Genomic DNA, 26,674 nt, shown 5'->3' on the forward strand with positions numbered 1-26,674 from the left:
GTAGGACCCGAGGCTGGGTCGGGGTTCGAGTCCGGTTCGGGGTTCGAGCGTGGTCCCCACCCCACCCACCCCCAATCCCGGTAGAGAACGCGACCTCGCCGTTCTCTACGAGCCGCTGCCTCCAACTCCTCCATCTAGGTCTAAACTTTCCGTACTTGGAGTGCCTCGTTCCCCCGCGTCTCTGTCCCCTCCCCGTCTTTGACCCCGTCCCTGCTTCTCTTCCCCGGCCGCATCCTCCTCCAGGTGTCCTGCCCCTTTCCCGCATCACTGTCTTCCCTCTGCCCCTCTCCCCTATCTCGATCCTCCTCTCTACCTCTTCACCCCCACTCTGTCCCCCCTCGCCCTCCTCCGTGGCCGAGCAGAGCCAGGCCCCAGACGGCGGGAAGGCGGCCGGGCGTCCGGCCGGGCTGGGCCTCGGCCTGGCGGCTGGGCCGGTGTGGGGAGCGGCAGCTGTTTGCCATTAGCCGGGGACCCCGCAGGCCCCGCCCCCTCCCTGCACGGGGCGGGGTCACCCCTGCCGGGGTCTTTGGGTCGGAGAGACCCCAGAGACGTCCAGGTTTGGCTGGGAGTGGGGCTGGAAGGAGACTCCGCCGGACATTCGGGCCCGCCTGGGACCCTGCACCCCCTTACCTGTCCCCTCTTGGAGTGTCTCGCCTCCCATTCTCTCCATCTCTCTCCTATCCTGCTTTTCCTTCTCTATATCCCAGGGGTCCCATAGAGGGAGAGGGGCTTCAGCCACAGACACCCTCCCTCACCACCCCGCCCACCCCACTCTGCTTTCTCGACCTGTGGTCATCCGCGCACGTAGAGGGCGGTCCGATGGCTGGAGACCCTCAGACCTCAGTGTCTCTTGGAAGTGGGCAGAGGGATGTGGCATTGGGAGGTGGGGGTGGTGTGGCCAATAGTGGGGAATCTGCCAGGCTTAGGTTCGAGTCCAGACCCAGCCACTTGACCCTCCGGTGACCTCCGGTGACCCTGGGCAAGTCACTGTGCATTTCTGTGCCTACCCCGCCCCCCATTCCTTATTTGCAAAACAGAGCAATCAATAACTGTGTGCCTGATGGGGACGTTGTGATCAAATGAGCTGCTGGGGTGATTATTACAGTTATTACTATTATTTGCCCCACGGCTTTTCACCTCCAGGGGCCCCCACAGGCTATTCCAGTCCTGCTTCCTGCCACCAGTCTCTCTCAGGTGTCCAGAAAAGAGTTTTTGATCACCTCCCAGGTGCGTAGGGGGTGAGCCTCCAAGCAGGTGAAAACCCAGATTTCATACAATTGGTGACTGTGTTCCAGGCGTTGAAAGACAAAGACGTGAAGAAAGACGGAGAGAGAAGTGGAGCGAGGCACAGAGAGACAGAACGTGGAGAGAGGCAGAGAAGCGTGGAGAGACTAAGCAAGACACTAAGCAAGGGACGAGCAGGGTGTAAGACAAGGACAAGCCCGGCTGCCCCGGAGCCCCAGCCCCGCCTTCATGCCCGTCAAGTGCCCCACCTGGCCCATCCTCCCAGGTACCCACCGCCCTGGCACCCACAGGCCGGAAAGGGTCCTGCCTGGTGGTAGGATGGGCTGGGGCCTCTGGAGCAGGGTGGCTGGAGGTCAGACGGCAGAAAGGACTGGCCAAGCTCAGGCTGAGTGTTGGGGACAAGAGGGCCCTGGCCGGCCTCCAGAGCTGAGGGGGGAGTTAGTGAGAGGCTCTGATTGTCCCTCCCTTTTGCAGCCTCCAGGCGCCCTGTCTTACTTCCTCCCCGCCCCCCCCCCCCACAACCCCCATGACTTCCCTGGACACCACCCGGCCCTCTATCCCTGCTGCGCCCCTGAGCCGGACGCATCCTGGGGGGGCAGGAAGTTCTCGTGTAGCCCGGCAGCGAAACTGTTTATTTTTAGAGAAAATTGTTTCCATAAAGAGGAAAGGCTTTGCTCCTCACTGCCTCCCCCTAACTTTCCCTGCCCCCCTACCCTGGCTGGCCTGACCCAGCTCTCCTTTGGGGTCCCCTACCCTCAGCTTCGTCTCTCCTCTGCCCCTGTGTCTCTGTGTCCTTGGATTCTTGCAGGAGGGCTTTCCTGCACTTAGGAAGCCTGTCCCCCAACCCCCTGCCCATCTCAGCCCCTATCTGTCCCTGTAGCCAGCTTCTGGCCTGGACTGAGAGGAGGGGTGCAGGAAGGGTGGGGCCTGTCGGGCTTGGGGCCCCCCGGCCCAGGGCCTTGTGGAGGCGGGGCTGTGGGAACAGCTGGAGCCTGTCCAGGGGCTGGACAGATGTGCAGGCAGGCTGTGAGGTTTGGTTTCTTTGTTCCAGGCCGTGGGGGCCCCCCACCCCTTTCCACAGCCAGGCCGGGTGTGTTCCTAGGAGAGGGTCCCGGACTTGGGGAAGAGGGAGTGTTGGGAGGGGGGCAGCTGTGGAGGGGGGGGTGGCCCCATCTCCCCCTCCCCCTGCAGACTCCTGCTGACTCCAAGCTCCAATACCCCTCCTCCCAGGTAAGCCTCAGCCCAAGCTGCAGGTGATCTGAGTCACAGACCCCAAGTGACTCTTGAGGAGCTTCTGCAGACCAGAGGATGGCCCAAGTCCTTCACGTGCCAGCTCCCTTCCCAGGTCAGGGGGCTCAGGAAGAGAGGGCCCTGCCCTGGGGTCTGGGAGATGATGAGGCCCAACCTTGCAGGAGGTGGTGGGGGTGGGGTGGTTGAGGGTAAAACACAGCCCTGCCCCAAGGGCCTGAATAAGGACCATTTGGCTCTACCCTGGAGGGTCTGATGGGGAGGGGACAGACTTTCAGGGAAGGGGGCTGGTGTGAGTAGGGAGATGGGTCCCTGTGGGGGAGGGGGGGTGGAGGGAGTAGGCACAGCCCTACCCTGCAGGTTTCGGAGAGAGTGACAGGGCCTTGCCCTGAGACTGGAGTCATTATTAGGCACCCAGTGAGCTCCTGTCCCTAGGGCAAATAAACCTGGACTCTCCTGGGGACATGAGTCTCCCCCCTGAGGAGGGGACAGCGGTGTTCAGAGTCCCTGGTCTTTCTTCACACCCCAGGGACCCCTGGTCCAGCCTCCCCACCCGCCTTCCCTGCCAGGGAGCCTGACCCACCGTACTCTGTGGAGACGCCCTATGGCTACCGCCTCGACCTGGACTTTCTCAAGTATGTGGATGACATCGAGAAAGGCCACACGCTTCGGCACGTGGCCGTGCAGCGCCGGCCCCGCCTCAGCTCCCTGCCCCGAGGTCCTGGCTCCTGGTGGACCTCCACCGAGTCTCTGTGCTCTAATGCCAGCGGGGACAGCCGCCACTCGGCCTATTCCTACTGCGGCCGCGGCTTCTACCCGCAGTACGGTGCCCTAGAGACCCGCGCCGGCTTCAACCCGCGCGTGGAGCGCACGCTGCTGGATGCCCGACGCCGCCTGGAGGACCAGGCAGCTGCGCCCACCGGCCTGGGCTCCCTGACCCCCAGCGCAGCGGGCTCCACCAGCTCATTGGTGGGCGTGGGGCTGCCACCCCCGACGCCACGGAGCTCAGGACTGTCCACACCCGTGCCTCCTAGCGCCGGGCACCTGGCCCACGTGCGGGAACAGATGGCGGGTGCCCTGCGGAAGCTGCGGCAGCTGGAGGAGCAGGTGAAGCTGATCCCCGTGCTCCAGGTGAAGCTATCCGTGCTGCAGGAGGAGAAACGGCAGCTCACGGTGCAGCTCAAGAGCCAGAAATTCCTGGGCCATCCCACGGGGGCCCGGGGCCGCAGCGAGCTCTGCCTGGACCTCCCAGAGCCCCCCGAAGATCCAGTGACGCTCGGGACCAGGAGCGTGGGCACCTGGGTCCGAGAGCGGGACTTGGGTGTGCCTGACGGGGAGGCAGCCCTCGCCGCTAAGGTCACGGTGCTGGAGACCCAGCTCAAGAAAGCGCTGCAGGAGCTGCAGGCGGCTCAGGCCCGGCACGCGGACCCCCAGCCCCAGGCCAGGCCACCACCGGACAGCCCGATCCGAGTGGACACTGTCCGGGTGGTAGAGGGGCCGCGGGAGGTGGAGGTGGTGGCCAGCACGGCTGCCGGAACCCCTGCCCAGCGGGCCCAGAGTCTGGAGCCCTATGGAACAGGGCTGCGGTCCCTGGCACCGTCTGGAGGGGTGGAGAGCCCTGCCGTGTTCCGTAGCCACGAGCTGGTAGAGACCGCCTTCCCAACATCTGCTGCGCCCACCGGCAACGTTCACCTGGTGAAGAAGATCAGCATCACGGAGCGCAGCTGCAGTGACCCAGCAGGTGAGCCACAGCAGACAGGGGAGGGTGGCGGAGAGGCCTTCTTTGTTCCTGTGAAGCCCGGGGTCCAGCCCCGGCCCTGGCCTTCCATCAGACCAACCACTCCGTCTCTCAGAGCCTCTGTCTCGTCCTCTGGAAAAAAAAAAAGGGACAGTTGTGCTGCCGACTCTGTGCTGTGGGGAACCATGCAGAGAAATTGGGTATCTGTTAAGTGCGTGTGTTCCTGGCTAGGACGTTGTAAGTATCCAGATGACAGGAGGTACTTGAGGGAGGGTCCCCAAGGCTGTTGGTTTGCTGGGCCCAAAAGCTCTCCCAATTTATTTGGTAAAGGGCAGAAACCAACTTCAGACCAGTTTAAGCAATGAAAAGGAAATGTACTGTTTGTGTAACTTAGTGACAGCTTCAGGCATAGCTGGATCTAGGTGCTCAAATATCATCCAGAATCTCTGACTCTCTTCTTCCGTGCACTTTGGGGTCTTCCTTCTTAGCAGGGTGCAGGTGGCCCCACGACTCCAGGCATCTGTCCTTTCATCTCAGTGGCAGGGGAACCTCTCAGTCTGAATAGTGCTAATAAAAAATCCCAAGGGTACCCCTCAGGGACTGGCAGCAGTCATGTGCCCATCGCCGTGCCAGTCGCTGTGTCCTTCACTGCCCAGCCCCAGATGCTGAGGGTAGAGGAGCCCCACCCAAGTCCTGCAGCCTCTGAGGGAGCAAAAGGGATGTCCCCTGGAGAAAGTGCTGAGTCCTCATGCCAGGAATGGGGATGTGGGTTGTGCAAAATGGCAGCTGCCCCATTGCTGCCACCCTTAGGTTTCTGGCGGAAGCTGTCGGAATGATTCATAATCATGACAGCTGTTCTGTATCAAACACTAGCCTGATGCCAGGTGCTATGGTAAGCGTTTCATTCATGGAATGTGGGCTTTAATATCCCAAGCAACCTGGGTTCAAGTTCTACTTCTTGATGTAGCCCTGGGTGAGGGACTTCACCTCTGGAGGCCTCAGCTTCCTTATCTGTAAAGTGACATAACACTAGTCCCCTACCTCTAGGGACTCTTGCGAATTGATGCACGCAGTGAACACTCAATCAATGTTTGTTGATAATTTTCAGGCCAATTCTGTTTATAGCCGGGGAAACTGAGGCTCAGGAAAAAGCTGTACTTGCCCGGTGTCACACAGCTAGGCAGTGGCTGAGCCAAGACCTAAACCAAGGTCAGCCCGAACCTACAGCAGGGCTCGAAGGTGCCGCTCAGGTCCCCAACCCAGCCTCGAATGTCAGAGCCCCGTGGAGGGACCCGAGGGCGCAAACTGGAGGGTGGGGACCCAGCTGTGTTTTCTTGCTTTTCCATGTTGTTCCTGGCCAGCTCTGGACACCACTTCTCTGTTCTGCGTCCATCACAAACACCCAGCGCTTTGATTCTGGCCCCCAGCCAGAGGCCCTGCCCAGCTCAGCCTTGGGATTTCTGGGAGGCAACCTCCATTCCAGACGTGCCACCTTGGGCAGCCGTGGGGCTTCTTGCCTGCAGGACACACAGACGTAGTGATGTTCCCACTCTATGCGGGCGGCTGCCCCCAAAAGTCCTTCCTTGTGTCTCACTTAACTCCTTGCCGCAGCCAGCCCCGTCTCTGCTTTGCCTGGGCAGAACTGGAGTGTGCCGGTTCATTTCAACGTCTTCTCCTCTAGCAGACTTTTATTGAATGCTTGCTTTGTGCCAGACTCTTCCAGGCACCGGCGATGCAGCAGTGAACCAGACAGACAGAACCCCTGCAATAAACAAGTGAAGCCCCGTGATAAAAAAGTGAAATACCGTTTCAGGGAATACGTGTTAGAAGCAAATAAGACGGGCCTGGGGTAGGCAGCAGTTAGATGGGGTGGTGATCTCAGTTCCAATTCTGATTCCCCTGCCCCCTAGCTCTGTGCCCTGGAACAAGTTATTTGACCTGTCTGTGCCTCATGTGCAAATCTGGGGTCCTGACAACCCAGTGTCACCAGATCCGTGTGAGGTTTATATGTGTGAGTTCCTATCACCGTGTGGCACCAAGTACATAGTAGGTGCTCAAGGCTTAGCTGTTGGCCCTTCGAACCAAGATGTGAACGAGAAGGATCAGCCACATGGCACCGGGGTGGGAAGAAGAGTGTTCCCAGCAGGGGCTAAGGTCCTGAGGCGAGGAGGGGCCTGAGGACATCAAGATATTGAACAAGCGGCGGGGGGGGGGGGGGGCGGGGGGGGGCGGGGGGGGGCGGCTGGCTGGGTGGCTCAGTCGGGGAAGCGTCCGACTTCGGTTCAGGTCATGATCTCACCCACGGTTCATGAGTTCGAGCCCCACATCAGGCTCTGTGCTGACAGCTCGGAGCCTGGACCCTGCTTGGGATTCTGTGTGTGTGTGTGTGTGTGTCTCTCTCTCTGCCCGCCCCCCCTCTGCTTGCACTCTGTCTCCCTCTCTCTCAAAAATAAATGAATGTTAAAACAACAACAACAACAACAGCAACATTAAAAAGATCTTGAACAAGCTGGAGTAGGATGAGATTGGAGATGGGAGGTCCAGAGGTCCCTAAGCATCAGGGGGGGGCCTGGTAGAACCTGTAGACTGGGGAGGAGCAATATGAAAAATGCAATTAGATAGTACAGGACTTGACAAGTGTTTGGACCACGCGTTTAGGTCCGCCAGCTTGATGGGTAGGTCTGGGAGGACTCCCTGGGGGAGGAGGTAGGGAGGAGCCCAAATTCTCCGCCGTCTAGAATTCCCTCCCTGGGGCGGAAGGGTGGGGAGGGTGAGAAGCTGCCTTCCCCTCAGGCTGGCAAGAGTGGGTGGTGCAGGCAGAGGCCTGGAAACCTCACAAAGTCCCATCCCCCCACCTTCCAGAGAGATCGGTGGGAGAAGGGGCAGGAGGGCATGTGTGTGCGTGGGGTCTCCGAGGCCTTGAAATTTCCTTTGCGTTTGTTGGAAACCTACCCCTGTGACAGCAATTCATATTCTTTGTGGAAAGTTGGGAAAGTCCAGAAAAATCTGGCACACTAAACAAAACCCCCATAAACCCACCACCGCCCAGACCCAGCTGTTGTTAGCACTTCTGCTTCGTTCCTTCCGAATTTTTTCATGCAGAAGATAATATGGGTTTTTTTTTTTTTTTGGTTTTTTTTTTTTTTTTTTTTTTAGGTCTGGCAACAGGGAGCTGATAGAATTTGTTGTCTCGCATTATTTTATTTTTATTATTTTTTAATTTTTGTTTTATTTTTGAGAGAGAGAAAGAGCAGGGGAAAGGCAAGAGAGAGAATCCCAAGCAGGATCTTCACAGAGACTGACACAGGGCTCGAACCCACGAACCATGAGATCGTGACCTGAGCCGAAGTTGGACACAACCAACTGAGCCACGCAGGCGCCCTGCATTATTTGATTTTTAAGAGCCTTTAGGTAGCCTTCCTATGGGCCAGGGCGTTTTTTGACATTCTTCATATTTTAATTCATCTGTGTCCCTAGCACACCCATATGAGGTGGGTGGTGTTTTTAATCCCCATTTTACAGATGGGGAAAACTGAGGCATGGGGTGGCTGCCCACTGTTCAGGAAGCCAGGTTTTAAACTCCGCCCTTGGTTTCTTTGATTTAACATTATCCCAGGGCATTGCTTCCTGTTATTAAAAATTCCTGGCCTAGGGCACCTGGGTGGCTCATCCGACTTCAGCTCAGGTCGTGATCTCACGGTTTGTGAGTTTGAGCCCTGTGTCAGCTTTGTGCTGACAGCGAAGAGCCTGGAGTCTGCTTCGGTTTCTGTGTGTGTGTGTGTGTGTGTGTGTCTGCCTCTCCCCTGCTCGCTCTCTCTCTCTCTCTCTCTCTCTCGATCTCTCTCTCTCCAAAAAAAAAAAAAAAAGTCCTGGGATGCAGTATTTATTTAACAGCCACATCAGTCTCTACTGTCATTGATGCCACAAAGATGTCCTTTTGCGGAAACCCCTTTCGTCTTCTGTTTTCTCAGGACAGGTTTCCAGAAGAGCATTTTTGAGGACCGTGATGTCTGTTGCCAAATTGCTTTATTCCCCTGTGGCCTCACTCCCTTCCCACACTGGGTGGGTGAGTGATTTAAATTTTTAAAAATGTCTTGTGGCCTTAAAGAGGCCCAAACTGAGTCAATGTAATTTTTCAGCTCACAGCGACCATCTCCGCTGGTCTGTGCATGCCAGCTCTCTTGTGTTACTTGATGTTTTTTCCACCTTCTTCCACCCTCAGTGCTGAGGGCAGATAAATAGCTTCGGCTCTATGGGCTACATGATCTTTGTTGCAATGACTCAATTCTGCTCTTTTCTTTTTTTTTTTTTTTTTAAGCTTTATTGAAATGCGATTAATATACAAAAAAAATGTTGCATATTTAAATGTATACATTTTGATGAGTTTAGTGCCCCCGTTCTGCCTTTGTAAGCCTGTAAGCGTGGACAATATATAAAGGAACAAGCATGGTCGTAGGATATTCAGTTTCATGTAATTTTCACATGTCCCAAATAGCATTCTTCTTTGTTTTTCCATTTAAAAATGCAAAAATCGTGCCCACAGTCCTTAGTTCGCCAACTGCTGCCCTATGCCATTCACACACACACACCCCAGCCCATTAAATATCATTCCTTGCAATCCACCTTCCAGAAGCTTATTTAGACATTTCAGTGTCCTTGAAAAATATGCTCTGGGCATGTTTAATTTCCTAAAATGGTATTGTGATTTCAGAAGAAAAAATCTTGCTGTTTCTTATTTTTTTTTTTCTCTCTGTGCACTATTTTTGAACTCTCCCCCCTGATGTTTATAAACCTGGTTTGTCACTTGGAATGACCACACAGCCGTCTGCCCGAGGTGTGTGTGACACTTTTCTTACCTGATACCCCCTCAGTGGGCCCCTGGGGTTGCTGAATCACAGGGAATTCACAACTTCACTCCAAGGTTTGTCTGATCCTTTCTGGAAAAGCTCTCCCTGTCCATTCTCACCAGCCACTCTTGGATCTGAGGTGCCCACTTCCCCAGATGGAATTTTTTCTAATTTTTGCACATCGACGCTGGTGAAGAATGGTATCTCCTTGTTTTAATGTGCATTTCCTTGATTTTTGGTGAGATTGGGCATCACCATACATGTTTAGTATAAGATTCCTCTGGTGAGTCACTTATTTGTAGCCTTTGTCCGCTTTTCCTTGGGTAGTTTTCAGAAGGTCCCGGCATATTCCAGAATAGGGGTTGGCAAACTATGGCCTTTGGGCCAAATCCAGCCCGCTGCCTGTTTTTATAGGCTCACAAGCAAAGAAAGGTTTTTATGTTGTTATTTACTTACTTATTTTTAATGTTTATTTATTTTGAGAGAGAGAGCATGTGCTCGTGCATGCATGCACACACAGTGGGGGAAGGGCAGAGAGAGGGGGGAGAGAGAATTCCAAGCAGGCTCCGCACTGTCAGCACAGAGCCCGGTGAGGGGCTTGAACTCACGAACCTCGAGATCACAACCTGAGCCAAAATCAAGAGTCGGATGCTTAACCGACTGAGCCACCCAGGCGCCCCCGGTTTTTATGTTTTTAAATGGTTGAACAATATAAAAAGAAGATAGACATGAGCAAAACTATATGAAATTCAAATGTATTCAGAACACAGCCACACCCATTTGTTTACATACTGTCCAGAGCCGCTTTCCCCATTGAGACCTTATGGCCCACGGAACTGAGAATATTTATTGTCTGGCCCCTCATAGAAAAAGTTTATTGACTCTTGTTCTAGAAGATGACCCTTGGTCATTTTTGGCATTATGAATATCTTCCCACAGTGTGTATTCTTCTGTCATTTAACTTTGTCTACGATGGTGTTTTTTTTTAATCTGATAGAAATCTTCATGAGGGATTAAACCCATCATATTTTTCTTTTTTTAGTATTTTGTATTTTAAAAAAAGTTTTTTTAAAGTTTACTGTTTATTTTTGAGAGAGAAACAGTGCCAGCCGGGGAGAAGCAGAGAGAGAGGGAGACACAGAAACTGAAGCAGGCTGAGCTGTCAGTACAGAGCCCGACGCAGGGCTCGAACTCATGAACCATGGGATCGCGACCTGAGCTGAAGTCGGATGTTTAACCGACGGACCCACCCAGGTGCCCTGCGTGCTTTGAGGAATTTTTAAAGGAATCTTTCTCCTTCTGAGGCCTCCGGTATTCTGTTATATCTTCTCCCTGTAGCTACATTGATCCTTCAGAGTTCATGTGTTAAGGTGTGAGGTAGGGATCCAGCTTGATTTTTCTTGGGTCGAGTAAGCTGCTTTTTTCCCAGCATCACACCACAGAGGCCACCTTCCCCGCTAATTTGCGGAAACCCCTTTTACTTAACCCCAGCTCCCGCAGCTAGGGCCTCCTCTCCTCTGTTCCGTTGGCCCATTTCTTCCCTCAGCAGTGCCTGCTGTTTGGGCCATTGTGGCTGTTTGGCCATTTGGAATGTATTACTCTCTCCTCAGCCAGGTGCCCCGTCTTTGCCCCTTTTTGTAAAGTTGTCTTAGCTGGTCATGGGTTTCAGTTCTTCCATATAAATTGTGGTATCATTTTGCCCTGTTGCTTAGTGGAAGAACAATAATAAATATGATCGGTTTTATTATTGTTATTGTTACGTTAGCATTGCAGCGTCTGACTTTGAACTCCTCATGCGAGAAGGAGCCAGGCAAGCTTTTGGAAGCAGGACCTGCTTTCTCCTTGGGGCAAGACGGGCTATGGTGCTGCTCTATTTCCTTGTTCCTTTTTTTTTTTTTTTTTAACACTTTGAAAAATGTTGTGGTAGGGGCGCCTGGGTGGCGCAGTCGGTTAAGCGTCCGACTTCAGCCAGGTCACGATCTCGCGGTCTGTGAGTTCGAGCCCCGCGTCAGGCTCTGGGCTGATGGCTCGGAGCCTGGAGCCTGTTTCCGATTCTGTGTCTCCCTCTCTGTCTGCCCCTCCCCCGTTCATGCTCTGTCTCTCTCTGTCCCAAAAATTAAAAAAAAAAAAAAAAAAAAAAAAAAGTTGAAAAAAAAAAGAAAAAAAAAAAAAAAAAAGAAAAATGTTGTGGTAAAATGCACTTAACGTGAAACTTACCATCTTACCCATTTTTAAGCGTCCAGTTCAGTGGCATTAAGTTCATTCACACTGTTGTGCAGCCCTCCATGCCACCCGTCTCCAGAACCTTTCCATCCTCCCAAACTGAAACTCTGTCCCCGTGGAACGCTAACTCCCCACCCCCTCCCCCAGCCCCTGCCCCCCCCCCCCCCCCCATCTACTTCCTGTCTCTGTGAACGTGACTCCTCTAAGGACCTCACATCAATGGAATCATACAATATCTGTGCTCTGGTGACTGGCTCATTTCACTGAGCAGAAAGTTGTTTCCCCTGATCTTTCGACCCTCCCTGGTATTTAAACGAGGAGTCCTGAGTTTGGGGCAGACATTGACATTGGGAACTGACCCATCTGCCTCCTGACCCATCCCGCTTCGCCACGTAGTGTGTTTGTTTGTTTGATATGAATGTGTTGATAGAGCTTAAAAAAAAGAGGGGCGCCTGGGTGGCGCAGTCGGTTAAGCGTCCGACTTCAGCCAGGTCACGATGTCGCGGTCCGTGAGTTCGAGCCCCGCGTCAGGCTCTGGGCTGATGGCCCGGAGCCTGGAGCCTGTTTCTGATTCTGTGTCTCCCTCTCTCTCTGCCCCTCCCCCGTTCATGCTCTGTCTCTCTCTGTCCCAAAAAATAAATTAAAAAAAAAAAAAAAAAAAAAGAAATCAGGAGATTCACATAAAAACCTAGAGGTGCGCTTCGGTTCCCCACAGGGGTTCAGGCCATGACTCCGGAATCGGCCTGGCCTGGCCACACCCTGGGCTGGGGTGCCATCAGACACGTTTGTGGCCGAGTGTCTCATCGGGTCTCCGTGTTGCTTGTGCTGACTATTTACTCTCTGTTCTTAAATCCAGTGGAGTGTTAGGGACTTGAGGAGGTAGTTACTGTCCAAAAAAATTTTAGCTGTTAAAGGGAATTAGAAGGAATTGGTCTGTAGAGCCCATGACCTGTGGTAGCAAGGGGACGACCTGGGGAAGTGGTGACAGGAAAGCCATCTGGCCTGGGGGGACCTGAGCCGGTTGTGAGATGGGGATGCTCAACGTGGCACTTTGTTAAAAAATTTTTAGGGGTGCCTGGGTAGCTCAGTCGGTTAAGCATCAACTTTGGCTCAGGTCATGATCTCACGCCTTGTGAGTTCGAGCCCCATGTCGGGCTCTGTGCTGTCACCTCAGAGCCCGGAGCCTGCTTCGGATTCTGTGTCTCCCTGTCTCTGCCCTTCCCCTGCTCATGCTCCCTCTCTCTCTTTCTCAAAAATAAATAAAACATTTAAAAAATTAAAAACTTTTAAAATTTAATGTAATTTAATATTTTAATTATTTTTTTATTAGAGAGAGAGCATGCGCGTGTGTGCACACAGGGGAGTGGGCAGAGGAAGAGAGAGAGAGAGAAAGAGAGAATCCCAAGCAAGCAGCCTCCATGCTCAGTGAGGAGCCCAACTCGGGGCTTGATCCCACAACCCTGGGATTGTGACCTGAGCGGAAACCAGGAGTCGGGCACTCAACCGAGCCAGCCATGCACCCCCAAAGTGGCACTTTTCTTCCTGCTTGGCTCTAGGCCGGTGACCCAGGCCTGGATCTCCCTGCCACCCCCACCCCCAGATGGGCAGTTGGGCACCCTTGGGACTGAGGGCCCACAGAGTCACCTTTGTCCTCTGGCCAACCTGGGTGGGTTTTGGTTTGTTTTTTTTTTAATTGTGATAACATATGTGTGATATAAAACTTACCATCTTACCCATTTTAAAGTGTCCGGTGCAGGGGCACCTGGGTGGCTCAGTCGGTTAAGGGTCAGACTCTTGATTTTGGCTCAGGTGGTGATCTCATGGTCATGAGATCGCCTGCTTAGGATTCTTTCTCCACCCTCCCCTGCTCCTTTTCTCTCTCTCTGCCTCCCTCCCTCTCAAAATAAATAAATAAGCATTTAAATAAATAAATAAGCCAACTGTCCAGTTCAGTGGCCCTAAGCACACTCACGCTGGTATATAACTGTCTCCATCACTCATTTCCAGAATATTTTAATCTTCCTGAACTGAAAATCAGTCTAGATGGGGTTTTAATTTTTATTTTCTAATGACCTGTATTGTTTCTTTTTCCTGATGGTTGAAGTGTCTGTTTCTTGCTTAAAGGTCAGAAGAAAGGAGCTGTGACATCCATAACACAGCCTTGCTTTCGTTAAAATGATAATAAATCTTGGGGCGCCCCAGTGGCTTAGTTAAGCATCTGACTCAGTTTCAGCTCAGACCATGATCCCCGTTTCCTGAGTTCGAGCCCCACATCGGGTTCTGTGCTAACCGTGCAGAGCCTACTTGAGATTCTCCCTCCCTCTCTGTCCCTCCCCTGCTCGCACCCTCTTGGTCTTTCTCGAAAATAAATAATAAATAAAACACTTAAAGGGCGCCTGGGTGGCTGAGTCTGTTAAGCACCCGACTTCGTCTCAGGTCACGATCTCGTGGTTTGTGGGTTCGAGCCCTGCATCGGGCTCTGTGCTGGCAGCTCGGAGCCTGGAGCCTGCTTCGGATTCTGGGCCTCCCTCTCTCTCTGCTCCTCCCCCACTAATGCTCTCTCTCTCTCTCTCTCTCTCTCTCAACGATAAATAAACATTAAAAATTTTTAAAAATCTTATCGAAATAGTGTTTACAACTCTCTTGGATTAACAAATGACCCTCGAGCACTATACAGGCGTTGTTCTAAGCCCCTTCGCCCCAAATTACTGTCTTCAGTCTGCACAACGAAGCCATGGTGGAGGAAATGTCATTCTTCCGAGGTGCAGGGAGGTTAAGTGACTTACCTGAGGTCACACAGCTTGTTCCTGGGAGATTCGGGTTCCTACCAAGACTGCGGGGGGGGGGGGGGGGGGGGGTCACAAGCCAGGATTGCAGAGTGACAGCATCTTCTGTGTCCCTGACCAGCTACCAGCACCGGCAAGAGGCCGGTGTCGGAGTCAGATTCTGCCGCTTGTTCCCTGGGTGACCCTCTGTGCCTCAGTTTCCTCATCTCTGACAATCCGGATCTCCCGGACTGGGAGGATTTGACCAGGCAACACCGGCATTAGCCCACGGGGCATGTGACCCCGTGGAGGCCACCGTTATTCCCCTGTTATCCTCAGTGACACCTCTTTCCCTGCCCCTCCAGGTCTCCCACAGGCTCCTGCGGAGTCACCCTCGTCGCCCCCAGGGGTGGCGGCCTCGTCCCTGGCACAGCCTGAGAAGAAGGCAGGCGGAGCGCTCGCCCGCGAAGCTGCCGACTCAGAGCCCGCCCGGCAGGCAGCCTCGTGCGAGTCCGCGGAGGCGGGGGGCGCAGGTGAGTGAGGGTGGCCGTCGCTGGGGACGGGGCACTGGAGCCCCCAGGGCACAGGGTCTGGCTGCGGGAGATTCTTAAGGCACCGCCCGTCCCCCCAGGCGAGCCCCCGGCTGGCGTGCGGTCCATCATGAAGCGCAAAGAGGAGCCCGCGGACCCCCCAGCCCACCGGAGGAGCCTGCAGTTTGTGGGGGTCAATGGCGGGTGAGAGGAGCGCCCGCCCCACACCCCCGCCCTCCCTCAGCTCCTCCCCTCCTGTTCCTCCGAGAGCGCACCCTGGTCTAGGCCCCTTACCCTCCTTTAACCACGGCGGATAGACGGCTGGGGACCCTGAGGTCCCTGGAGGCCGAATGCCTTGCTGCAGCTCACACAGCGACCGCGTGTCTGCCGGGTGGCCAGGCTTCCGAGCCTGTGCTGTAACCGCTGCTCCACGCTACTCCACGCTACTCCAGTGCTGGACTCTGCATCCTGCTCCAGTGGTGCTCCCAATCCACTGGGGCCTCGGGCAGTTCCCACACCGTGCGGTTGGAGCCCTGATAGGGGGTGGGGACCCTTAGAGCGGTATGGGAGTGTTGGGGGAGGCGCCGATGTCCTCGGGGAAGTCACTGAAGGCAGGACGGAGGGTGCTAGCAAAGTGAAGAGTGGGGGCTGGGAGGCACTCCTGCGGGTGGGCACAGCCTGGATAAAGGCTCAGGGGTGGGAGGAAGCAGTGACTGTGCCTGAGAAGCAGGAGGTGGGGTGCCTGGGTGGCTCCGTTGCTAAGCATCCGACTCTTGACTTGGGCTCGGGTCACGATCTCAGGGTTCATGAGTTCGAGACACCCCCCCACCCCCGCTTTGGGCCCTACGCTGACAGCACAGAGCCTGCTTGGGATTCTGTCTCCCTCTCTCTCGGCCCTCTCCCCTGCTTGCTCTCTATCTCTCTTTCAAATTAAACTAAAAAAAAAAAAGCAAGACGCATAGGACGTGGTAGAGACAGGGATGATTTGGGGACTCGAATGCCAGGCCCAAAAGTTTAGACTCTGTCCAGAGGCAGCAAGTAGCACAACTGGGTCCTGTTTGCAGGGGTGAGGGTCTGAAGCCCTTGTGTAAGGGGTAAAGGGGGAAGAGGTACCGAGGAGTAGAAGGTGACAAGCAGTGTTTCTCCCTGACCCACCCCAAGCACGATCACAGTCAGAGCTAGTGTCTGTTGAGTGCCCACTGTGTGCCAGGTCAGGTGCTGTAGGGCACATCCCTGCGACCCCGGGAGTTTGTTACTGCCACTATTCCCATTTAACAGATGGGGAAACCAAGGCCCAGAGCGGCCCAGTAGTCAGAGCCCTGTGCCCCTCCCCTGCCACGTCCTGTTCCATTCTGTGATGTCTCCCCCACTCCGCCCATCCTTCCTTCGCAGATACGAGTCCTCCTCGGAGGACTCCAGCACAGCAGAGAACTTCTCAGACAACGAGAGCACAGAGAACGAGGCCGCGGGACCAGAGGAGAGGGTTCCAAGTGTGGCCGAAGCCCCCCAGCTCAGGCCCTCGGGGACAGTGGTGGCCAAGACCAGCCAGGAGGAGTGCCAGCCGTCTCGGGAGCCTCAGCATGTGCTGGTGGAGGAGGGGGTGTCAGGAGAGAATGCAGAGGAGGAGATCCGGTCAGTTTTCTTGGGGGAGGAGGGGGGACTCAGGGCAAGGTGGGTGACCTCTGCCTCAGATTTCACCATTCGTGCCGTCTGAGGGAACCTCCCATCGGTCATGCACACCTTAGTCTGAATTAGTGAACAAGCATTTTCTGCCGGTCATCTGAAGGTCTGCAGGCTTTGATAAAGGGCCTGATAGGGGCCATTTGGGCTGTTGGGGGTTAGAATTTAAGGGACAGGCAAAGTTTGTCCTAAAGCACCCCACTCTCTTTGGGACAGATGCGCCACCTGCCTGTCCTGTTTGTGTCTTTTTTCTCCCCCCCCCCCCCGACACTGGGGAAAAATCTGCCCTGGGAAGATTTTCTATCCACCACTGCCCACTTGGAATAAACTTTAGCCTGTTTGTCAACTTCCTCTTGGGATCTGCGTGCTCCCCATGTCTGGGGTGACCTAGGAGGCTGAGGTGAGTGCTCCCAAGATAAATTCCCCTCTTGTCTGTCCCTGGCAGGATGGAACTAAGCCCCGACCTCATCTCAGCCTGCCTGGCCCTGGAAAAGTATCTGGACAACCCCAATGCCCTCAGTGAGCGGGAGCTGGTACGATGGGGTCCCGGGGCCCCTCCACCCCCACCCCAGCTTCTCCCCATCTGCATGGTCTCCCGGTACCTGCTTCAAGGGGACGCCAGAATCCAAGTCGAGAGCTAGGGGGGTTGTGGGGGTTGGTACTCGAGTCACGGGCCTTGAAGAGGGGCCAGGGTCGGGGGAGGGGCCGAGGACGGTCCCCTGCTAGCACTCCTGGCCTCTGGTTCCTGTTCTTTGGGGGGCTTGAAGGGAGGCGCTGCCGCATTTCTCTTTATGGGTGTCTGTACCTGCCTCTAAAGACCACGTACCCGGGATAGAGACGCTCACGCCCTCCTCGGGGGCACATCTGGGACTGGAGCGTCCGTACTTCCCATTAGGGTCCTTGTCCCGGCTGGGGGCGCGTGCTTTCTAGCCCAGGGGGCTCACCCGGGGAGGGTTGTCCCCACTTGTCCTTCAGGCTCTGGGTCCGAGTGCGGGTGTCCACGTGCGCCCTCCCATCCTGGGACTCCGTCTGGGGGCGGTGGGGAGCGGGCCGCCGCCGCCCTCAGACCCCTCTCCTCCCCGCCCCCCCGTGTCCAGAAAGTGGCCTACACCACGGTGCTACAGGAGTGGCTGCGTCTGGCCTGCCGCAGCGACGCCCACCCTGAGCTGGTGCGGCGCCACCTGGTCACCTTCCGGGCCATGTCGGCGCGGCTGCTGGACTACGTGGTCAACATCGCCGACAGCAATGGCAACACCGCTCTACACTACTCCGTGTCCCACGCCAACTTCCCCGTGGTGCGGCAGCTGCTGGACAGCGGTGAGCCCGTGGAGCAGGACGAGGGGGCCCCGGGCAAGCAAGGGGGGCCCCGGCAGCTACCCTGGTCTCACGGTCTGATGGGGGAGACGCTGTCTTCCCTGTCTGGTAGAGGAGACACCACCCAGCCCGTCTGATGGAGGAGACGCAGTCCCCCTCCTAGAAGTCCCTCATCTAATGGGGTGGCACGGTGGAGGGGGGAGACCGTGGGGCGGGATGGGGCTCTCGGCCTGGAAAAAGGGAGGAATCCGGGCACAGCTGGACTGTGGAGGGGTGGGGGGGTGTTGCCTGTGTCTCACGGACCCGCCCCCGGTTTTGAGGCAGGCCTGGCCGGGATCAGTGGGGTCTGATGGCTCATGTCCTCCTTGCCACTCCCCCCGCCCCTGCCAGGTGTCTGCCAGGTGGACAAGCAGAACCGCGCTGGCTACAGCCCCATCATGCTCACTGCCCTGGCCACTCTGAAGACCCAGGACGACCTCGAGACCGTGTTGCAGCTCTTCCGGCTCGGAGATGTCAATGCCAAAGCCAGCCAGGTATAAGACCCCTCAGTGCTGCAGACCGAGGTGGCCCTTCCCGCTCACTAAGTCCTGGCTGTGCACCAAGCCCAGACTTGGTCTCATTCTGTGCCCAGGGGGAGAATGCCCCCTCCACAGGACAAGGACACTGGGGCTCAGAGAAGCGCTCATTTCCTCAAGGTCGGACTAGAGGAGGTGGGATTTGAACCCAGATCTAGGTCTAGAACCCCATCCTTAACGACCTGCCTGCCAGGCTGCCTCTGATACGGGGCCTTGCAGCGGAGACGGGGCAGGGTGTGTGGGAGGGATCCTCCACCTTTCTTAAGGCGACGCCATCCCACATCCTGCTTGGTAATTCATTGGGCGGCTGCTGGGCGCCGGGGACCTAAATGGTGGACAGGCAGGCACAGAGCCCGCCCTCCTGAAGCCCCCTAGCCAGCCTGGAGCTCTGGGAACTGCGAGCGTTCCAGGCAGCACAGAGGCTTGGGGCGGATTTGGACTCGGGGGCTGCAGAAAGCCACCGGGGGCATTTAACCACAGCAGTGGCATGGCCGGCTTTCTGATTTAAAACGTCCCTTCGGCTGCATGTTGGGGAGCAGAAGTCGGGAGAGCATGGAGGTGACTGGAGTGAGGACCGGTGTCTGGGCAGAGGGAGTAGCCAGGACTCCATGGGGACAGCAAGAAAGGGAGGGATTTGCAACAGCCTGAATACAGTAAGGAGAGGAACAGGGCGCTGTCGTGGGGCAGAACGACAGCAGACCCTGCTTGCTTTTTTATTGATTTAGCTTTTCTTTAAAAACAAAATTTCAGTGGTTTACTTATTTTACCTGAGGTGGAATTCACACGAGGTTATCCCTTTTAGGGGCGCCTGGCTGACTCAGTGGGCAGAGCATGTGACTTGATCTTGGGGTCGTGAGTTTGAGCCCTACGTTGGGGGTAGAGTTTACTTCAAAAAAAAGAGGGGGGCGCACCTGGGCGGCTCAGTCAGTTAAGCATCTGACTTCGGCTCAGGTCACGATCTCACGATTTGTGAGTTCGAGCCCCACATCGGGCTCTGTGCTGATGGCTCAGAGCCTGGAGCCTGCTTCAGATTCTGTGTCCCCCTCTCTCTCTGACCCTCCCCTGCTCACACTCTCTCTCTCTCTCTCTCCAAAATAAATAAACATTTAAAAAAAAGACTATCCCTTTTAAAGTACACAATCCAAAAAATAAAATAAAATAAAATAAAATAAAATAAAATAAAGTACACAATCCAGTGGCGTTTAGTGCATTCGCAATGTTGTACAACCATCACCTCTATCTACTTCCGGAACATTCTTATCATCCCCCAAAGGAAACACTGCACCATGAGTTGTCACTTCCCATCTCCCTCCCCCTGCTCCTGGAAACCACCGGTCTGCTTTCTATCTCTACGGATTTACCAATTCTGGATATTTTGCATAAATAGAATCGCATAGTATGTGTTCTTTTGCGTCTGGCTCCTTTCACTGAGCATAATATTTCCAAGGTTCATCACGGGGCAGTGCGCATCAGTACTCCGTTTCTTCCTAAGGCTAATATTCTTTAGTATGGGTATACCACAGTTTCTTTTTCTACTCATCCGCTAATGAACATGGATTTTTTATTTTAATTTTTAATGTTTATTTGTTTTTGAGAGAGAGAGAGAGCACGGGCAGGGGAGGGGCAGAGAGAGAGAGAGGGAGACACAGAATCCGAAGCAGGCTCCAGGCTCCGAGCTGTCAGCACAGAGCCCAACGCGGGGCTCGAACTCACAAACCGTGAGGTGACGACATGAGCCAGAGTCGGGCGCTTCATTGACTGAGCCACCCAGGCGCCCCAACATTGATTTGATTTTTACTGAGGCTTAGCTGACATACAGAAAAACATAGAAATCTTAGCTCAATAAATTTTTACATATATTTACACCCAGGAGCTAGGAACCTGCTTTAGTTGGGGTTTGGGATGGGTAGGCAAATAGCATCTCCCAGGAGAGGAAACATTTAAGCCGAGATGTGAGGGATGAGAAGGAGACAGCAGGAGGAGGAGGGGACCGGCCAGTGCAAAGGCCCGGTGGTGGGAGGGATTGTTTGAGATCTAGAAGGAGGCCAGCAAGTAGAGATCCTGTTAACATCACAGTACTCGGGAACCATGGAAGGTTCCAGAGCAAGGGTGCCCGGGATGACATGGTCCTTAAGCCTGTTCCTTGCCCTACCCAGGCGGGGCAGACGGCCCTCATGCTGGCGGTCAGCCACGGGCGGGTGGATGTGGTCAAAGCCCTGCTGGCCTGTGAAGCGGACGTCAATGTCCAGGATGATGACGGTTCCACGGCCCTGATGTGCGCCTGTGAGCACGGCCACAAGGAGATCACGGGGCTCCTGCTGGCTGTGCCCAGCTGCGACATCTCGCTCACTGACCGCGTGAGTCCCCACCCAGGGGCACCCCAGGGAGGGCAGGAGCACAGCTCGGGGCCTCATCATAGCAGTGGATCTTTCCAGGATGGGAGCACAGCTTTGATGGTGGCCTTGGACGCGGGGCAGAGTGAAATTGCATCCATGCTCTACTCCCGCATGAACATCAAGTGCTCGGTGAGTGCCAACCCCTGGACGCTGTGGGCGGTGGGGGGCTTTGGGAAGGCACAAGCGGTTACAAAGGGCTGACGCTGTCTGGGGCCCGTGCCAAGGACTTGAGAGTCATCTGCTTGGTGAACCTCCCTGGTGCCCCCATGAGGAAATGAGGTGTGGACAGCGGAGACCAAGTAACAGCATTCGAACCTGGATCTGTCTCGAGCCAAATGCATGCTCTTAATCCCCATTCACTCATTCGAGAAATACTTACAGAGCACCTATCGCATGACACATCCTGCTTTAGGCCCTGGCAGTCATAGCCCTGAACCAAACAGGAAACCGTTTCTGCCCTCACAGAGCAGGCGTCGTAGTCAGATACACAATACACAAGACGACGTATCAGAGCCAGGTGATGGTAACTGCCGGAAAGAAATCTAAAACAAGGTTAGAGGGGCATTGAGAGATGGGGAGCTATTGAGGAAGTGACGGAGCGAGTCGTGTGGCTGTCCAGGCAGATGGAACAGCCCGTGCAAAGGCCCTGAGGCGGGAGCATGCCTGGTGTGTTTGAGGAGCATCGAGGGCCTCAGTGGGAGGCGGGGAGAGCAGGGAGGGGACACCAGAGATCACGCAGGACCTTGTGGGCCACGGTGAGGACTTTGGTTTTTATTTGAAGCGTGTCAGTGTATCAAAGTCCTTGAGATGTCTCACTGTAAAGAAACCCAATTGGGGTCTAACTTGGCATTTTCCTTATGTGACCACACAAGCCAGGGTTTTTAAGAAATCATGCCTGTTAGCAACACACTCTCTGAAAGCCTAACAGGAAGATAATTTTGATACTTAGTGTAGCGTGAGTGTCTGATGGAAGAGACGAGCTCTCCAGTCTGATGGTCTGTCCTCTGAATGCCTCTCAGGCATGACTTCTTGAGCCCTCCACAATAGCCTGATTATGCTGCATAAAGTAGTTATTATTTCCATTTTTCAGGTGGGGAAGCTGAGGCTTAGCATGGTTACATCCCTGGCCTAAGGTCTCACAGATCAGAAGGGGTGGAGGCCCTGGAGTCCCTCTGACTCCAGACCTTGGGCGGGAAACTCACCGCTCCCTCCTCCTCACTCCTGCCTCACACTTGGCCTCCCTGAGGCATGTCTGGGGCCTGGTTTGAGGGTGGCACGGTGGCTGTTGAGCGCAGTGATCCCCCAAACAGCCATCTGTCTCCCACGTGACTTCCAGATTCTCCCTGAGACTCTAGGTTTTTCCAGCTTCATTCCCCAGGGTGTCAGGACACCTGGGACTCCGTTGTGGCGCTCAGGGCGTCACCTGGGGAAGAGCTTTGGGCCTCAGTTTCCTCACCTGGAAGATAGGGATGATAGGAGCAGGTGATGTCCTGTTGGGTGATGTGCGGTCCTGCTCCCAGGGACCCCTGGGGGACAAGCCCCAGTCATCCACCACCATCCATCTGGACCACTGCCACTGGCTTCCACCCTGGTGCCCCGGCTCCCGCCCTCACTGCCACCTCCAGTCTGTTCTCCCCACAGCAGCCGGAGGTCACCGTGAACACCCAAGTGAGGGTACAGCCCTCTGTGGCTGTCACCCTACTTGGAGAAAAGGCCAAAGTCATCCCCAAAGCCCACCAAGCCCTGCGTGACTACCCTCACCACGCCCCACTCTCCTTCCTCTCCCTCTTTGCTCAGTCTGCTTGGCCAGTAGCCGCTGCTCCTGCCTCAGGGCCTTTGCATTTGCGGGTTTCCTGTGCCGGAGTGCTCCACATCACTGCGCCCTGCAAGTCCCCGTCCCTGCCTGCCTGCTCTCTACTTTCATTCCCCTCCACCCCTTATCTGTGATGAAAATCCTCCTCTGCATTCGTGTGCTTCTCTGAACGTCACCTCCTTGAGGCCAAGGGATCAGGTCCCCCCTTGTCCTCTCACCTCAGCCACAGGGCCAGCCAACAAAGTTGGCGCCTTGTAGGCATCCGAAACGATGCCAAACAAAAGGAATTCTGCTTCTTGTTTCAGTTTGCCCCGATGTCAGATGACGAAAGTCCTGCGTCATCCTCTGCCGAAGAGTAGCCGGGAGGGAGGCCCGGGGGGGGGGGCCAGCCAGCCCCAGAGTGAACTGTCCCTCCTCCCTCGTCTCCTCCCTCCTCCCTCGCCAGCACCCCCCCCCCCCATACCCACCGAGGCCCGAGTCACAAAGGCAAGTGGGATTTTCTTCTGCTTCCCAGGAGGAGCCCTCAACAGCAACATGACTCCAGCTTTATAGCGGGTTTTTCCTGGTACACCAGTTCAAAGCAGCCGCGGTGCAGCCCGGAGCTAAATTCTTACATAAATTGGCGCCAGCGGCCGAGGCCGGGGCGTGGGTTTATGAAGAACGTTGAGAACAATCAACTGACAATTACGGACGGAGGAGGGCGAAAGGGAAAATACTGTATTTTTGAATCATTGGGGGGGGGGGGGGGGCGGGGGGACGGGAATCGTATTACTTGTTGCCAGATCTGAAAGTCACTGGAATCGCATAGTTTCATTTTAATCCTGAATGTTGTTACGCACGGGTCACGTCCGGAGTGGCTTAACGCCCCCCTCGCACGCCCCACATTTAATTGTCTGGTATATAATAGTGTTTTGTCCACTACCCCCTTCCCCCCGCCCTGCCCTCCCCAGACAGCTTTCTTGTGGGGGGAACTCTCTTCTGGTCTCTTCGCAAAACAGATTCTGTCCTTGTCACCCAGGGCAGGGAGCTCAGTCCTTTTTGTTCTGCTGTCTCGCTGCCACTGCCTGTGTCACCCTCAGTCAAGTGGGGGGGGGGGGGGGGCGGCGGGGCGGCTCAGGACCCCGCAGCCGAGACATCGAGAGATCACCCAGAAATCCGTCCCCTCCACGCGTGGAGGCCCTGGCAAATATTAATTTTCCTAGAAAATCCTTCAGACCTGGGGACTCAGGAAATGAATCCGGTTCCCAGAGCAGCTGTTTGAGTCCCCGGGCTTAGAACCCTGGTAGCGGGCCGTCCTCATCTGGGGAGGCCCAGATTCCACAATTTCTCCCCGCAAAGGGGGAAAAAAAAAAGACAAAACAGGACATGTACTTGCTGGCAGAACACAGGGCAAGCTCCAGAAACTCCATGTGCACACAATTAAAAGTTGGCTGCCCCCCTGAGGGCTCCCAGTGCAAACTTAAAGAGACAGGGCTTTGCCGAAAACCAAACAAGGGCCAGCTGGGGTTTTTTTTGTGTGTGGGTTTTTTTTTTTTTTGGTTTTTGTTTTTTTTTCCCCCCAACAACCTATAGGCTTTCCGGAGCTGCCTGGAACAGAGCCTGCTGGAAATAGGGCTCGCCAGACACACGCAGTTTCCTTCATGGCCTGTGTTGTCCTCAGAATCTCCACATAGTTTTCTTTCCAGTTCCTTCCTTTTGTGAACAACAACAACAACAACAATAAAAGGGGGGGGGGGGAAGGGGTTCCGAGCCTTGAGAAGTTAAGTGCCTCATGACAGGGAGTAAGATCCCTGGCTGATAGGTGTCCTGTCCTCTCTTGTCCGGTTCTGTCCGCTCGGCCCATGAGCGCTCGCTCGTGGTCATTCGGTAAAGCAAAGCGCTGGCTTCTCACCTACAGAAGTAGGTTTCTTGGCTTGATGGAGTCTGGCTTGCTTTGATTTTGACTGAAGGGAGGTACCTAAGACAAAAGAGTTTGGATGGTTGAAGGAGACACCCTAGATTGTGCGTGTGTGCGTGTGCGTGTGTGCGTGTGCGTGTGTGTGCCAACTGGAGAGAAAACAAAACCAAAGCCTACTGGGGACAACTGCTGGTGTCTGACAGAAGGCCACAACTTTGGGCAGCTTTGAGAAGTGGGACACAAGTTGTGTACCTGCACGTCTGGCCCCGGAGCCAGCGGTATGGTCAAGCGAAGCTCCTAGAAGCAGCTCATCGACGCCGCTCCCCAGATAAGTCCATATTTATCCCTGCTTTCCCTTCTCCCCTCTCCCCATACCCATTGGGCTTGGTATGCTAGGCTACAGGGACATCCCGCCTCTGTCCCCTGTTCTCCTGTCACATGTATTCATGACCTTTAACTTCACTTCCCGACCACGGTACGTCCATAAAGACAGTATTACACTTAAATGAAGTATTCCTTTTTATAATCGTTTTTTAGAAGGTAAAGGAATTTAATAAAGCTACTTTATGATAATATCCACGCATCAGTGTCTGGTCTTTGGTTCACTGCATTCCTCTTTAAGTTTTTGTTTTTTTTTTTTAATTTTATTTCTTATTTTTTTAATTTACATCCAAATTAGCATCTAGTGCGACAATGATTTCAGGAGTAGATTCCTTAGTGCCCCTGACCCATTTATCCCATCCCCCCTCCCACAAACCCTCCCGTCACCCTCAGTTTGTTCTCCGTATTTATGAGTCTCTTCTGTTTTGTCCCCCTCCGTTTTTATCTTATTTTTGTTTCCCTTCCCTTATGTTCATCTGTTTTGTCTCTTAAAGTCCTCATAGGAGTGAAGTCATATGATTTTTTGTCTTTCTCTGACTAATTTCACTTAGCATAATACCCTCCAGTTCCATCCACGTAGTGGCAAATGGCAAGATTTCATTCTTTTTGGTTGCCGAGTAATATTCCATTGCACATATATACCACATCTTTATCCATTCATCCATCGATGGACATTTGGGCTCTTTCCATACTTGGGCTATTGTTGATAGTGCTGCTGTAAACATTAGGATGCCATGTGTCCCTTTGAAACAAGCACACCTGTATCTCGTGGATAAATGCCTCGTAGCGCAATTGCTGGGTCACAGGGTAGTTTTATTTTTAGTTTTTTGAGGAACCTCCAGACTGTTTTCCGGAGTGGCTGCACCAGCTTGCATTCCCAGGGAATCCTCTTTAAGCTTTAAAGTAGATTGCTTTTTAGGGGCACCTGGGTGGCTCAGTTGGTTGAGTTTCTGACTCTTGGTTTCGGCTCAGGTCACGATCTCACAGTTTGAGAGTTTGAGCCTTGAGTCGGGCTCTGTGCTAAGCGTGGTTCCTACTTATGATCCTCTCCCTCTACCCTTCTCCCCTGCTTGTGCTCTCTCTCAAATAAATAAGAGGGGCACCTGGGTGGCTCAGTTAAGCGTCTGACTTCAGCTCAGGTCATGATCTCAAAGGTTGGTGAGATCAAGCCCCACATCGGGCTCTGTGCTGTCAGTGGAGAGCCTGCTTGAGACCCTCTGTCTCCCTCTCTCTCTGCCCCTTCCCCAATCGTGCTTTCTCTCTCTCTCAAAAAAAGAAACATTGAAATATTTAAAAATAAATAAGTAATAGGGGCGCCTGGGTGGCCCAGTTGGTTAAGCGTCCGACTTCGGCTCAGGTCGTGACCTCACGGTTTGTGGGTTCGAGCCCCGTGTTGGGCTCTGTGCTGACAGCTCAGAGCCTGGAGCCTGCTTCAGATTCTGTGCCTTCCTCTCTCTGCCCCACCCCCGCTCATGCTCTGTTTCTCTCTGTCTCAAAAAATAAACATAAAAAGAAAGAAAGGGGTTCATTTTAGTGTTCAAGGCAACAGGAAAGTCACAGTAAATTCCCTTTGCTCTGCACTACACAGGCACTGTCCCAAGTGGCTATTTCCATTTATTTATTTAAAGTTTTTTTATTTTTTTTTATTTTGAGACAGAGAGCAAGCAGGGGAGGGACAGAGAGAGGGAGAGAGAGAAGGAATCCCAAGCAGGCTCCACATTGTCAGCGCAGAGCTTGATGTAGAGCTTGAACCTATGAACTGTGAGATCATGACCTGAACGGAAATCAACCATCGGACCCTTAACCCACCGAGCCACCCAGGCGCCCCTATTTCCATTTAAACATAAATGTGTCTGCATGTGTCTATTTCCATTGAAATATAAATGAGTTATAGTAAATCTGTGCCCAATAGCCACAAGCGTCTGGCGGCCGTTGTATTGAGCTGCAGAAATCCAATGCATTGCCACTGTTACAAGAAGTTTTAATGGACACCCACCGTGAAGACTTCAGAAAAAATCTTTA

The 26,674-nt window shown here is 54.2% G+C and overlaps 1 protein-coding gene across 5 annotated transcripts; it reads left to right on the forward strand.

Annotated features, from left to right (window-relative positions):
• Positions 1–28: 28 nt before the first annotated feature.
• On the forward strand, positions 29–24,846 carry KANK2 (KN motif and ankyrin repeat domains 2). 5 transcript variants are annotated; one of them, XM_058727994.1, is made up of 14 exons: positions 29–138; positions 1,296–1,510; positions 2,476–2,590; positions 3,023–4,234; positions 14,432–14,599; positions 14,698–14,800; positions 15,989–16,228; positions 16,722–16,809; positions 17,374–17,593; positions 17,981–18,123; positions 20,322–20,522; positions 20,601–20,690; positions 21,027–21,113; positions 22,680–24,846. In XM_058727994.1, exons 3-13 carry the CDS (start codon positions 2,554–2,556, stop codon positions 21,105–21,107), a joined length of 2,583 nt encoding a protein of 860 aa, XP_058583977.1. In that variant the 5' UTR covers positions 29–138; positions 1,296–1,510; positions 2,476–2,553; the 3' UTR covers positions 21,108–21,113; positions 22,680–24,846. The 5 variants fall into 5 exon arrangements, with proteins under 5 accessions (XP_058583977.1, XP_058583978.1, XP_058583979.1 ...); XM_058727995.1 differs by having other exon boundaries at positions 22,889–24,846; XM_058727996.1 differs by having other exon boundaries at positions 1,296–1,479; positions 2,475–2,590.
• The last annotated feature ends 1,828 nt before the right edge of the window (positions 24,847–26,674 follow it).

The sequence above is a fragment of the Neofelis nebulosa genome, chromosome 4 (assembly GCF_028018385.1).
Source record: "Neofelis nebulosa isolate mNeoNeb1 chromosome 4, mNeoNeb1.pri, whole genome shotgun sequence".
Classification (NCBI taxonomy): domain Eukaryota; kingdom Metazoa; phylum Chordata; class Mammalia; order Carnivora; family Felidae; genus Neofelis; species Neofelis nebulosa.